This window comes from Paramisgurnus dabryanus, chromosome 12 (genome assembly GCF_030506205.2).
Source record: "Paramisgurnus dabryanus chromosome 12, PD_genome_1.1, whole genome shotgun sequence".
In the NCBI taxonomy this organism is placed as follows: domain Eukaryota; kingdom Metazoa; phylum Chordata; class Actinopteri; order Cypriniformes; family Cobitidae; genus Paramisgurnus; species Paramisgurnus dabryanus.
Genome location: NC_133348.1, coordinates 14,959,418 through 14,974,242, shown reverse-complemented (window position 1 = coordinate 14,974,242; position 14,825 = coordinate 14,959,418). Strand labels below are relative to the sequence as shown.

The 14,825-nt window shown below is 37.6% G+C and overlaps 2 protein-coding genes across 2 annotated transcripts in view; both read right to left on the bottom strand.

Annotated features, from left to right (window-relative positions):
- stxbp5a (syntaxin binding protein 5a (tomosyn)) overlaps nt 1–101 on the bottom strand; it is a 117,444-nt gene extending 117,343 nt beyond the window's left edge. The window contains exon 1 of the mRNA XM_073811406.1: nt 15–101. The gene's annotated coding sequence lies outside the window, so the exon portion shown is untranslated. The remainder of the gene's footprint in view (nt 1–14) is intronic.
- A 3,271-nt stretch (nt 102–3,372) lies between these two features.
- The window catches only part of adgb (androglobin), a 53,392-nt gene continuing 41,939 nt past the window's right edge, over nt 3,373–14,825 (bottom strand). The window contains exons 29-35 of the mRNA XM_065256778.2: nt 13,490–13,601; nt 8,867–9,030; nt 7,995–8,150; nt 7,829–7,907; nt 7,372–7,459; nt 6,783–6,966; nt 3,373–5,144 (exon numbers count right to left, since the gene is read on the bottom strand). Coding sequence (XP_065112850.1) covers nt 4,965–5,144; nt 6,783–6,966; nt 7,372–7,459; nt 7,829–7,907; nt 7,995–8,150; nt 8,867–9,030; nt 13,490–13,601 — 963 coding nt within the window. The 3' untranslated portion in view covers nt 3,373–4,964. The remainder of the gene's footprint in view (nt 5,145–6,782; nt 6,967–7,371; nt 7,460–7,828; nt 7,908–7,994; nt 8,151–8,866; nt 9,031–13,489; nt 13,602–14,825) is intronic.

Sequence of the window (14,825 nt, the reverse complement as noted above, 5' to 3'; positions counted from 1 at the left end):
GTTAGAATACTTACACTGTCAGAAAAATGGTCAAAAATGTTCCATAGCTGAGTCTGCACCTTTTCAAAAAAATCCACTGTTCACCTAAAGAGTTTATATAAATACATCATAGATTCAACTTGGTCCCAAATAGTGCAAAGGGTATACGATTTTTCCTGACATTGTACAAATTGCAGTATCAGATAATGAAGCTTCCCTTCATTCAGTTTTCATTTAATAAGAAACACCTATCGATTGCTTCATATCAACAATGTCAGATGTATCACAGTATTTGTAAATTATACAATTATACAAAAAGGCAGCACACATGAGAAGACCTATGAGGGCAATGCTGCTAAAAAACAAACACTAAGCCTTCAGTCAGGTTTGAAAAAGATCCCTTTGATTATAGACCCTTTCATAGTGTAATGATGGAGATAAGAATTGCATGCATTTCCTTATCAGGTCCTTGGAGAGACCGATAAGACCCATATAAGGTAAGGGCCGTCCTCCTACGTACAATACAAAATACTGACCAATCACCTGCTCCCTACACCAAACACTCCATAAAGCCACACGCTAGAACATCAATGACTTTGTTTCTCATTTATTTTGGCCCTATTACAAAAAAGAAGGGATGGGCATTTATATTCAGCATTAAGTGGGTTTATGTTTGCATTAATAGGCTTTCTGTTTAGGCTTTGATTGGACCCTGTCATTAATGCATGTTTGCATTGTTCTGAGAAAAGGTCAAAGTTTACAGAAGCAAGCCTAAAGCAAGGTGCTACAGTGTATCACTGATATGTTTTTTCTGCTAGCGGCCACAAATCCATCTAATTACTGAAGCAGTGTCGGTGCATACGATTACAACAAAGAAAAGTTATTAATTATTAGTATTTGATGTGCATTAAATAGTAAGGCTAGGAAAAACTACAAATTTCTTACCTAATATTAAAGGGAATAATTCACCCTCAAAAACTACATGAACATAATCAATTTACTTATTGATCATGATCTTTCTCTCTATGGAAGGCAAAATAATTTTTTAATAACACTAACATTCATTTTCATATAATGAGTTCTACAGATTGCTTTTGTTAACCATATCACCTAATTAATTAAAACATCTAAGCAAAGATTATAAATATTAACAAGATGCAATACTGTGAATAATGATTCATAATTAAAAAGTCATTTTTGGGAGGACTATTTCTTTACCCACAGAACATTCACACCTCAGTTTCTCCCCATCTAAATATTATTGACATGAATGATTATGAGAAGTGCAAAGTGACACAGGTAATGAAAATAATCTCGGTGTAAATGCCGCGTGCAGCGGATGATGTCGATTGCCTGTCCAATCTAATTAGGTGTCCCTTTACCCTTGGCATATTTTGTCCCACCCCTTTATTTAAAGCGGCACCTTACACAAGCTGATGATGATTACACAGCGAGTGTGTGCTTTATTTTATAATCAGAACGCCCAGCATGTCATTATTATTTTGTTTTGATGACCTTCCAACAACTTATGAATAATTCATAAAATGATACACTATGCAAATATTCGTCCGGTAAATGAACCCCGGGGTTTAAACTGAGAGGAATGTAAGGCATGTTTAATACTGAAGTGTATTGTAAAGAATAGTGTTTTCCAATTAATCAGCTTCAACATCAGGACTATAATAGCAAATAGCTAAAATGTCTCATTGGGGTTGTCTGAGGACATAATTACTTGGAAAAATTAGGGTGTAGGATGGACTATAGTTATCAAAATTAATTTGATATAAAATCAATATATTGTAGAAGTCTACGTTATGTCCCAATTTACATTATGTGTGTGCTTACAGGTTTGGCTATACATGTAAGGGTCAACATTTTAAATACTAGATGTTTAAAATAACCTACAAGTCTAAGGAAATCGCATTGATTACATTCAGAAGTCCTTTATTAACCTCCTGGAGCCATGTGGATTATGTCTGTGAAGGATGCATGCACTTTTTGGGGCTTTAAAGGCATAAGCTGTTCCTTGGACCCTGTTTACTACAGTTATAAAGCTTGTAAGAGCCAGTTCATTTTCAAAAATAACTTAAATTGTGTACGTCTGAACAAAAATAATCATTTACATTGCAGATGGCTTGGGGGTGGGTATATCATGGCGTCATTTTTTTTCTTTCGCTGGAGTATCCCTTTAAACATCTTGACATTTCATTGCCACATTCATTTGAATGACAGCTGACAATGGCTTAGTCTGACAATAGTGATAACCTCACTGCTCTCTGTCCATTTCTAGAGTATTTGTGAATAAGACACAGCCTAAGATTTAATACTACTGTCTGATTAGCCAGTGAGAGAGATGCAGACCGATGACATTAGTATCAGCTAAGCTTAAACAAGAATCTGTTAACTACAATGAACAGTAGGGGTCACCAAATAATCATAACTGGGCCTAAGATGCTATTGGTTTGAGTATATATACAGTACATCATTACATATCCTACTAAAATATATTAATTTGTACTATATGGCCGAAAGCGCAAAGCAGCTAATTTTTTAAAACCTTAATATGAATCGTCCCAACAACGCAACGTATACTCAGTAAAAACTAGATAATGGAATATGGCTATGGGAGATTGTCCCCATTGAGACATAAGTGTATAAGTGAGGTCATTCATTGATCTTTTGGGGCAGTGTGGTCTGACTCACAGTCTGCATGCAAATAAATCATGAATGTGTTCAGTGGAGTTCATTTTAATGTATACCATAAAATTAAAGGAACGGTTCACTGAACAGTTCACAAAGGACCAGTGAACTATTCCTTTAAGGTCTAATGTAAACAAAAGAAAATCTTGGCTGGGTTTTACTGCACGTTTGAAGAAAGGTTATCTAAAGCTAAAATAAACATCTAAGTTGAAGGTCAAAATAAAACTACTGCGGGTGCCTATACTGTACATCTGATCCAGTGTATTCATTTGTTTTGTTTTGATCAGACATCATGTTGAATGATGTCTTCTATTACTTCTAGAAGTATCCGATTCTGTACAGGAAATCACATAACACATTTCATGTGTCTAGGGTGATGCACGGCATCAAATGGGGATTCTGCTTTATCACACCTATCTCCACACTTGCACTGTTTCATTACATAAACAGCAGGGAATTCGTCTCATAACTGTTACCTCGATCGGTATTCAACAGGTTCACCTGAATATGTAGGCGTCAAACTACTGCTTCGAGAGAACAGGAGGTAATGTCTACGCACCACATAACAAATATAATTGGTAGTTTCATTTATACACTTGTACTATAATAAACATTACATGATAACAAAAAATTACCAAGCATTTCTTTCACTTAACATCTTTAAATGGATAGTTCACAAATAATGTACTCTCCCTTAATTTGTTCCAAGCTTGTATAAATTTCTGTGTTCTACTAAACACAAATGAAGAATGTTTGTTAATAAGCAGATCTGGGGCACCATTGACTTCCATAGTAGGAAAAAATAATATTATGGAAGTGAATGGTGCCCCAGATCTGTTTGGTTATTACCATTTTTCAAAATAAATTAATTTGTGTTCAGCAGAACAAAAAATGGACAGGTTTAAAACTTTCAAGTTAAAAAGAAAGAAACAGGCCACATCAGGTTTTAAAAACATTAGGCCACAGGATCAACAATAACATCCCCCTTTGTGGGCGCTGTACTGTAGTATGGAGACCCTGTGATAATGTAAATATGTGAGGACTTTTAAAATCATACCGCAGAAAAAAGTCACGGCACAACACTACAATAAATACTCTCTAGGTTTTCTTGATGTCCCATCAGCCAGAATAGGGCATGCAGGGCTAATATGAGTCAGTAATGGCTCTTTCATAGTGCAGCGTGGGTGTTTGGCACTCATGGATATCTGGAATTAAATCCTGCACTTTCCACGAGCCCCATACTTCATATTGAGCTAAATGTGCAGTGATGCAAGGAAAAAAATGCAATGTTTTGTGTGCGTGTAAGTTTTGACCATGGCTTAGTGAATTAGCTCCCTTATTGCTGGAGTTACGAAGGTTGTTTTGGTCGGATGTCAACCACAGACTGGAGTCTGAACACACCTACACGCGCACCTCTTTGATTCTACACCACTTAAAAGAAAGATGAAAAATGACCTACTCTGATTTGTCTGTGCTTTAAAGCTAGGAAATAACAAGACATAGAAAATAAGGAAAGAGAGAGGGAGATTTAACCTTAATTATCCTCATGAGCAGAGGCATCTTCAGCATGGATGTGAGTAATGCTCTAACTGTCCACTGGAATGGAATAATATATCCTGGAGCAGGCCTTCCAAAAACCTAAAGCACTCTTAAAAAAAATATCCAACAGGACAGACATCCTACAAATAACTGAGGTCATTCACTCCTTATGGACAGCTGCAATGCAGCTGGCAGAAAATGTTCTGACACAAGCCGAAAAATGTAAATATACTGTAGGTGTAAATGCAATAAAATTAAAATACATTTGACTTGTTTATCTATTATTTTCTAATTTATTAGATAGCAATTTATTGACAGTTTTTGAATTGCTTAGATGTATTCTGGTCATAATGTATATAATCAATAAGTTACATTGTATTTGACTTTGAGTTCTTTGTGATAATGAGCTGATCTGCCAAGTTAAGTAATAGAAACTAATGCTATAGGGCATTATCTTTATTGAGCATCAATGCTTTAAGCTCATGCTGACAGGTCTTTCAAGACTGCAAAGGGGGATAAATAACACTATATAAATAAATAACTTGACGAACTAACCGATTAACTGAAAAAAGTCACAATTGATATCCTTTAGATCAAATTCTAAACAAATCTAACAGTACTATTAAACTACAAAATAACAGAAAGAGATCATGTGAAATTTCTAATAAGCAGATCAATAAAATTAATAATTGTACTTAAAGTACAGACCACTCCAGTTTAATGTTGTATAGTTGTGACCAATCAGATCACTTCTTCTTGTTTGCACTCTTACGTGCACCTGGTTGAATCTGAGTAGGGTTTTTCTCCACCTGTTCAGTTGCTTCCACAGACACTTCTTCCTTATTAAGAGACTGCTGCTCTAAGACATGGGTACGATATGCCTCGCGGGCCTTGAGCATCTTTTGCCGGTACGCATCCATAGCGTCCTATAACAAAAGCATTAATAAATATTTGCTTCATTCATTTAAAAATGACATAGAATGATTGAACGGGGTATTTATCCTTGTTCTGTGATGTGACATGTAGACAAACATTTTTTTTTGGGGTTTGTAATGCCTTAGAAGCTTCCTAAAAACCTCTCTCAGATAGCTCTATTAGGGTGGGGGATTTTAAACAAGTGGTTTTGCACCTATTTGGCTCCCCCTACTGGCTTAACTTGCAATCTCATTACTGATTGGCTGACTTTGCTGCCACTCAAAAAATTTAGCCAATTATTTTAAAGTGGAGGGGCAGTGAGATGCCTGTGATGTCATAAGCATCAGTTTTTCAGATAGGGCTGTTTTCTGGCTGACATTTCTAAAAGAGGAATTTCTATGAGACTGAGATGTTTAGCATGTTTAGCACTTTTTGTATGTTTGTGAATGTGGGTAGACTACCATTATTCAACAAAGACAAGGTAAAAATGGTTTTTCATTCTCTGTCCCCTTTAAAGTAATTATATATGTTAATGACGTGTATGTTATGCATTGTAACTACTGCATGACTATTGTATAAATAGCAATACTTAAAACACTCTATTTACAGACAAGGGTTAGAGGGATAGTTCACGCGTTCAAAAAAACCCCAAAAAACCCACCATTGACTTCTAAAGTATTTGTTTTTCCTACTACAGAAGTCAACGGTGCTCCTATTTTTGCTTGATTACAAATATACTCCCGTGTTCATTTATAGTAAAATCTTTTTCTATGGGTGCATGCACACCGGCGGCGTATGTTTTTAATTGTTTCCAATGGAAGCGCCACGCTTTTCAAAAATTGGCAGCAGCTGGTGGGATTTGTCTGTGCTGAGTGTAGAAATTTTGGGTTAAACGCTCAGCTCGTGAGGGGCGGGACAAATATTAAAACAACCAACCGGCACATCGTTCAACGACTGAAAAACAACTCATCATGGCAACCAAAGTTGGCAAGCGCCTACAGTCGTCATCCACCTGCGTTTAAACGCTTTGGTGTACACGCCCCTTAAGGCATGTTTATATAAGATGCTTAAACATCTTACTTTAAAGGGGACAGAGAATGAAAAACCATTTTTACCTTGTCTTTGTTGAATAATGGTAGTCTACCCACATTCACAAACATACAAAAAGTGCTAAACATGCTAAACATCTCAGTCTCATAGAAATTCCACTTTTAGAAATGTCAACCAGAAAACTGCCCAATCTGAAAATCTGATGCTTATGACATCACAGGCATCTCACTGCCCCTCCACTTTAAAATAATTGGCAAAATTTTTTGAGTGGCAGCAAAGTTAGCCAATCAGTAATGAGATTGCAAGTTAAGCCAGTAGGGGGAGCCAAATAGGTGCAAAACCACTTGTTTAAAATCCCCCACCCTAATAGAGCTATCTGAGAGAGGTTTTTAGGAAGCTCCTAAGGCATTACAGACCCAAACAAAAAAATTTGGCTACATGTCACATCACAGAACAAGGATAAATACTCCGTTCAATCATTCTATGTCACCTTTAACTAAGGCCTAGTCCTGGCTTTAGCTAAGCCTTGTCTGTGAAACCAGGCCTTAGTGTTGTGGGAATATTAATTCACGCAATTACCATATCAACACATTACAAACCTGAAAACCAACGTAAGTCTCCAGCTGTCTTTTCATCATTTCCCTGCGTGTAATTTTTTCCTGTTTACGTTGTTCCAGAATGTTGTCCCAGATCAGACGGAAGCTTTGGAACTTCTCTGAACGTTCCCTTCTCTGTTCCTCCTCAATCAGTTCATCCTTCAGACGAGGCTGGGGCAAAGACTTCCTGCATGGGTTTTTAGATAATATTTTTGGGTTTTGCTTTGGAACATGTGAACATTTGAGAGAAACAATATAAATGTGCATGTGTCACGTTTAACAGACTGTGTGTGTGTGTGTGTGTGTGTGTGTGTGTGTGTACCTGGTAATTATCATGTGTGGGGACCAATTGTCCCCACAAAGATAGGAATACCAGTGTTTTTGTGACCTTGTGGGGACATTTTGATGTCCCCATGAGGAAACAAGCTTATAAATCAAACAGAATGATGTTTCTTGAAAATGTGAAGTAGGAGAAAGTTTCTGTGATGGTTGGGGTTAGGGAATGGGGTAGGTAAGGGGAATAGAATGGAACCCAGAATGTGTGCGTGTGTGCGCGCGCGCACGTGTGTGTGTGTGCGCGTGTGTGGTGTACCTAAAAAATGGTGTATAATCCATGTCAGTTTTGCTAATGTTCTTTGAGAGGACCCTGATCTCTCCGCTCTGTTGGGACTGGGGCGCGCCTATGGAAACAGGGAACAATCATTCAAACACACAGACACATTAATAAACATCCCTTATACTGTACCACTGTATTAAAATAAAACCTAAAGTGAGAATTCACAAAAAAATTGCTGCCATTGATGGTGCAGTGCACAAGCTATCTACATTTTGAAGCGCTGATAAATTAAAGCAGGTGCAATCCACCACAAGCCAAATTGACTTGCATAAAGAAGGCATTGGTGTGAAAAAAGTTGATAGTTTAATGCAGCACATTACTGTTTCACATAACGGCAGGTGTTTAGTGAATAAGAAGCCATTTTTTTGCACCAAACAAAAATTCAGTGAATCCTTCCCCCTGGTGTGTACGTATTTGGATCTTTGTGTATAACCTGTCTCAGCTGTGATAGGCTCTTTGCCCTCCGCATTTGCTTGTAGCTGTTTGAGATAGCGCTGCCGGTTCTGATGAGCCTTCAGGACAAATCAAAACCAGTTACAGATAAGACTGCTTGTGCACACAGAGCGGATGTAGCTTTGCAGAGGATTTAGGTGTAGTACCTTTGCTGCTCTGCCAGGCTCAGCACTTTCCCAGGCCAGTTTCATCGCTCTGATCTCCTCTAGTTTTTCGGTGTCTTTCTTTAACTCTATAGTTCCTGCTTCACTTTGGTCACTCACCACACGCAGGGTCCAGTGGGGCTTAGTTGCATCCAAATTCTGCACACAACATATGTGCAGGTATTTATTGTAGCTTTAAATCCCACATTGTGTGTAAATAAAGTACTGTAGATTGGCTGATTTGTGCTAAATTAAAAAATACCAAATGAAAATGCTTGATATGCAGCATGTACACTGTTGGGAGGGAAATCTGCATTTTTAATTAACATAATAAAAGGACACTCCACTTTTTTTGAAAATATGCTCATTTTCCTGAAAATAGTCCCCTGCCATTGAAAGTTACTAAGGGGACTATTTTCGGCCAATGGGTAATCACTATGCCTGCTGCAGACATTTTACGGCAGGAAAGTCTTTGATTATTACGCCAGAATAAGAGTATATATCGGAAAACCGCAACTTTTAAATTTCCGTTAGTTTTTGTACACAATGTACAGAAGAGTCAAGTTTTAAATAGGAAAAATATCCAAACTCTTTGTTTCTTTTTTTTTTTGGCGCGATGCTAATGGTCTATTCAGATTCAATGAATTATGCTAAGCTATGTTAAAAGTGCTAGCGCCAGACCCGGAGATAACCTGAATGGATTCCAAAACAGTAAAACTCAAATGTTTAACTCTAAAAACAGAGCTGAAAAATTTTCAAAAAAAGTGAAGTGCCCCTTTAAATATGAAAGAAGTTCTTTTGATAGTAAAACTAGGGAGGGAAGATTAAAATATAAGGTGGGATTGGACACCACACAAAGACACACACATACTCACACTGACTTGGCCCATAGTGAAACTCGACTTGGATGTTGGTTTGTCTTTGTCCTTTTCTCGTTCCTTGACCTTGTGTGTTGATTTAGGAGCAGATTTCTGGCCATCTTTGTTTTGCTGATCTGCACCAACAGATGCAGAAGTGCCGTCCAAAAAATCCCCAAACACTGCCAAGATTAAACAGAGAGATTAAACAGATAAAATTAAATGTCACGTGGCGTTTATTACACACATCGGATGCTGATGTGGAGATAAGAATTTTTTTCGGCGAGCCTTAGGGGCGGTTCACATTTCCTGGACGCACCTGGAAAAGACTAGCGCATTCCGCCTTTATTATGCATAGGCTTATGGTAATTGTCAAAATAGTTTTTCCCACTTGTCATCCTGGCATAATGTTGCCTATCCTTTTTTTTACAGTTAAAATCAAATAAAATGAAAAATACACTGCTGTGGACGTTGTTTACTTCATTAATGTGTTTTACTGTGTTAATGGAATAAGGATGCGAGTAGGATTCGATATTCGGCCGAACCCAAAAAATCTGGATTCGGTGCATCCCTAATGTATATACACTAGGGCTGTCAACGAATATTCTAAATTTGAATATATATTCGAATAGTTAAAAAATAACGAATTTTGAATGTGAAAATTCATATTCGAAATAAAAATTTTTTTGGGGGCAAAACGCCCACAGTGGTAGAGGCGTGGCTGTCTGCTTTGTGAGTCATATCTTTGATGTCTCTTGGTTTACTTGTTTTTGTGTAGGTAAAATGGGTTGTCAAATATGTTCAAACTTAAATAGACTACCTGTACAAGTAGTTATGTCTCTTTGTATTAATTTGTCCTGTTACTGACGTAATGCCCGTCATTGAAAAAATGGGCAACCAGATATTCGGATAATTCGAATATTCGTGTTTTTTTTAGAGGGAATATTCGAACGTCATTATCAAGCAATTTTGACAGGCCTAATATACACTGACAACACTGCAGTATTGGCTAAACCAATGGTGTATGAGGTGTGCCTCTATTCATCAGATCAGTGGCAGGAAAGGTAGCAATTTATGACAAAAGCTTGAAAAAATATTATTTTTGCTAAATATTATTGTTGGATTAGCAATGCAGAGGTTTCACATTTTAAAATGTTTCATGTAAAGCCTCATATTGCTGTTAGAACTCCACATGAATTTGTATATCCTGCTAGATGGCAGTATTGCTCTATTAAAAAAAGCTGAACACACCAAAACCCTTAATCACATTTACCTTCTACTGACTTTCTATTTATAAGGGCACATCCTCCTGAACAGTTTACTTAGGGCTCCTGCAGTATCCATAAGGACATCACAGCATCCTGATCACTGATTTAATCTGAAGTCCAGCCATGCTCTCTGACAGACAAGTGTTACCGAAATGTCACTATTTATCAACCTCACTCTCTGTGTCCCTGTGACACTGAATCAATATTACAGAAAGCTATTTTAGATATGTCCAGCAATGTCTATTGCAATGTTATGCATTGCCAATCGCTCTTTAAAAAATTGGAATAAACTTTAGGAACATTCATCTATTTTATAAACCACCACACGTGAATAAAATGTTATATAATAAAGAATTATGGGAATCTCCATTTCTCTACTGAGAAAATGTGCAATATTGGTTTCTTATCTTACTGTACAATGGCTCCTCCTATAAAACACATCATCTGTTGTTGTGTGTTTGCGTTTTCATTATGCATGTACTAAAAACACCAAATTATTTGCAGGACATGTGCAAACCATGCAAGAGAAGAGCTAATGTACACAGACTGTGAGCATTAAAGTAAGCATGTGAGAATGGAGGTCATTTAAGCTAAAAATCAAGGAACCTTCATACAGAAGGGTCATCCATGTAAGGCTGACAGTCATGCATCCGATTCAGCCTGCTTGTCCGGGTTCCCATGTGTATTTATTGATTGGTGTGTGGTAACTGTGCTCAGGGTGGATCCTTGTCTACAGGGAGCCACTCAACTGGGTTAATTCAATTCTCTCATCTCCAGAAATACTTCCCAGGGCACCAGAGGCCAAGAGCCAACTTCATTTGACTTCTCATTGACCCATTTACAAAAGCTTATTGTGAGATGAAACGAGAGACACGCGTGACGTACATGCTTGTGAACGTAGATTCCAAAAATAGTGCTCACACGTGGATATACCGTACATATTTGAACCTGTCCTCCTTCCATGGGTCATTTGTGCAAGCAGTTTATTACAACCTACTGTATAGTTACGTTTTAAAGTTAAGCGCTTTCAAGTTGGCGTAAATAACTGTTGTGTTGCGCGTCGTCAAGAAATGACAGCACACCACTGATACTGGTTTAACCCAGTGGTTCTGAAACGTTTCGGTATGCGGACCCCCTTGGGATGGGTGCATCCCTTTACCTCCAAAGAAAATTCATGACATCAAATGTCAAAAATACTGGGGCCCCCTGGCGGTTCAATCTAACTTCCCTGTGCATACCAATTATGGAGGCAGCATTCAAAGGCCTCTAAAGCTTATACACAAGACGACTTCACAGTGCATAATACATTCCCACTTTTGATCAACGGTGGTAAAATGTGCTAAATGATAACTTGTTTGTTAGCAAATATAAAAAGAGGGTGCTAGTCGTTCGCATCTTATGAAATATACATTGCATATTTTATGAATAAAAAAAACAAGGAATACAATAAATATCAGGGGACCAGGATCACAAAAGAATCTTAATGTGGGTACTGGACACAGGCCATCATGCAAAGTAGCTCATCTACATCAACCCTAGTGCCCGATCAAAACACACACATAACTAATAGACTCGCTCTCTCCTTCATCATCATCTCCTCCTTCCTCTCTCTATCCATCTTAATTCTTCACATTTCCATTTCTATGAGCTTGCTGCTTATTCATTTTTCTCTGCAAAATCAAGGTTATTTGCAATTTATCTGCCGAGCGGACCACAGCAAATGATCTCATGTCATCAGTCCAAGGCCAAAGCAAATCACGTTTTCCTATTTACCACAAGCAGATGAATTCAGTAGGCCTCCATTACACATGTGACGACCAGCTCTCGGTTAATGAAAGAAGCGCAGGTGGGATGGGAGTCATTGCATGGATTCAAATCGCACAGACCTAATGGTTGCCATCATTTACAGCAATGAAGACGAAATAAGCAGTGAAAAATATTTCTGGTAATGAATGGAAACAAAAAAGCTGGTTTTTGCAAAAACTAAATCGAAACTATAAATGTGTCAGACAATACAAACAAAAACCATCTGGAATGACTGAAATTACTTCAGTTTTCATATTTTCGAATAGTGCTGCATGGTTGGATTACTTCATCTTTCATGGCTGCATTTTTGAATTGGTGTACAGCTCTCTTTTCAAAAAGACAAACTAAAACACCCAATCACACATCCAATCAATATAAAAACAACCTCAGTAAAATTTTTTCATGTGATGTTTTGGAGAATGTAGGTAAAAATATGAACATCACAGTAACGTAACAATGTGCAGCTTTTCTGAGGCTATGTTTACACGACAACGATGTAGTGAAAGACTGAAAAGTCTTTTTTTGCACTTTAAATAAAATTCACATACATACAAGTGTAAATACGCTTTATTTTACATGTGCCAGGCCAGTAGATGGGATATTACCTGGTTAAGCAGCACTACACACCTGCGCACATACACATACTTCTAAAGAGCATAAATACAAACAACGAAGAGGGCAAAAGCATTGAGCAGTTTTGCTTAGATGGACGATGTGGTTGGGTTATTTTTTACAAGTGACCCTGGACTATAAAGCGCCAAAATGTTATAAACTTTGTTGGAGAGGTACAGTATTTGTATTTTAGCAGCATTGAGTAATGAGATTGCAAAATGCAACTGACGTCATTTTAAAAACGCAATGAGAAGCTACAGTTGCTGCTAGAGGACAAACATGTCATCGTCTGAGACAACATTGGGACAAAACACGCTCTGTAGAACAGTTTGTCTATTTAGGGCTACTGTAGGAACATGAAAGTGACTTTCAAGTATGGAGACCTGTAGTGTACAAATGTAGCAGTGCCGGCGGTGACTTCTTTTTGCGAGGGAGCTCGTTGGAAGTTCGTCACAACATGTATGTAGCCCGTCATGTGTGTGGTTCGTAATTTCAAGATATGTGTTCTGCGCGTCTGTATTGTCAAAATAAGTGCCTGCTGCAGATGCGTCTAAAGGGTTTATGATAAAAGAGACGCTCGCGTTTGCCAGATACTCACATAATCTCATGTGTAATCAGAGTTTACTGTTAAGGGAGTGTCTTGCGTCTCTTTTATCATAAACGGTTTTGACGCGTGTGTAGCAGGCACTTTTTTTGACAAGACACGTGATGCACATAGGATTACTTGACGCGCAGAAAACATATGTTGAATTTGCCCCCCTCGGATGAGAAGTCATGAGCCGCCACTGGTATTTTGGTTAAAATGGCTCTTTCTAAGGTGATAAAAACAATTCAGTGTGTATCATAAATGACAAATCATAAAGCGATCTTTGAATGTAGACAAACAGATAAAATGTATACATTGGCAGCACCCTAAGTCACCAGCTAAATGCAAGTGAAAATTTTATTGCTATACCTTTCATTTCATTGCGCTCCTCGTCTCTTAGATTCTGAATGAAGGAGGCAAGAGATTCATTTAAAGGCCAGCTCTCCCGCAACACCTCCGCCTGTATACAATACTTATGAACCTGAAGACACACACAAACAAAAGTCATGTTCTGTATGAACAAAAGGAAACAATAGAAATCAACCATCCATATCCTCACATAAACTCTTTCCCTGCCATTGTCATTATCTTGTCTATTACGAAAATGCACTTATTTCAGCTTTTTGCTAAAAAAATTTTTTTTAAGAAAAATACATATTTAAAAGTTTAAAGCAGAGATTTTTTTCCACCCGTTTTGTTTGTTTATTGTTTGTTTAAAAGCAGAGGGTCTGTTCTTTCATTTGATATATTTAGGGATGCACCGAAATGAAAAATCCTTTGCCGAAACCGAAAAAGAGGAAACCAAGGCCGAAAACCGTAACACCGAAATAAATTATTATGCCAATTATTAGTTCCATTGCATTTATGGCTATCACTGTGTACTAACTTTACTAGGGGTGTGACAAATCACAAGACTCACGGTTCTTCGGATCACATAACAGTTTTTGAGGCACGGATCTGATTATTTTTTGGATCAGCAAAAAATGGGTGGGAAAAATCTAATAACAAATAAAGAAATTGCAAACATTTATAAAAAAGAACACAGTTGCACATTAGGTAAGATCCAAAATTAGCATTAGGTACAGTACAGAAATCAAATTAAATTAATCATAACACTGTCTTTATTGTATAAATTAAATATTATTATTATTATTATTAAAGCTACAGAAGTGATTTTCTCTTTGTCTTTGGTTGTTTGATTAACATTAATGACACAGACTTACAGATGTGGCCTTTAAAAATGCGCGTCTCTGAGACCAGAATGCCGCGGAGACTTCCGAAATTCTGCGAGATCCCGCAAAAGGGGGGTTCGGTGGGGGACGCAGGAAATATAAAAACCTGTAGAGGGCAGGCGTGTTTCTTGTAGGCCATACTGACGACAATGTGTGTGCTCGACTTCATGCTGAGCGTATACTGTATGATATTGAAGTAACATGACACGGATTATCGATAGACTTTGATGTCATACAAATGCATGCTTTTTGGCAAACATTTTGTTGGCGAAGTTTTCTTTTGCCAGTTACATAAACAGTCACATATTCTTCATAAAAATCCGACTCAAACGCGCATCATTTGTCTTATTTTTTTCCGTGTACTTACAGTAGAAGAGACCTGATGTATGATAATCGAGTCTTATAACAAAATAATTCGCGAAGACCTTTGAAGAGACCGAGCGCATTTACGCAATATCATTAACTAGTTTATC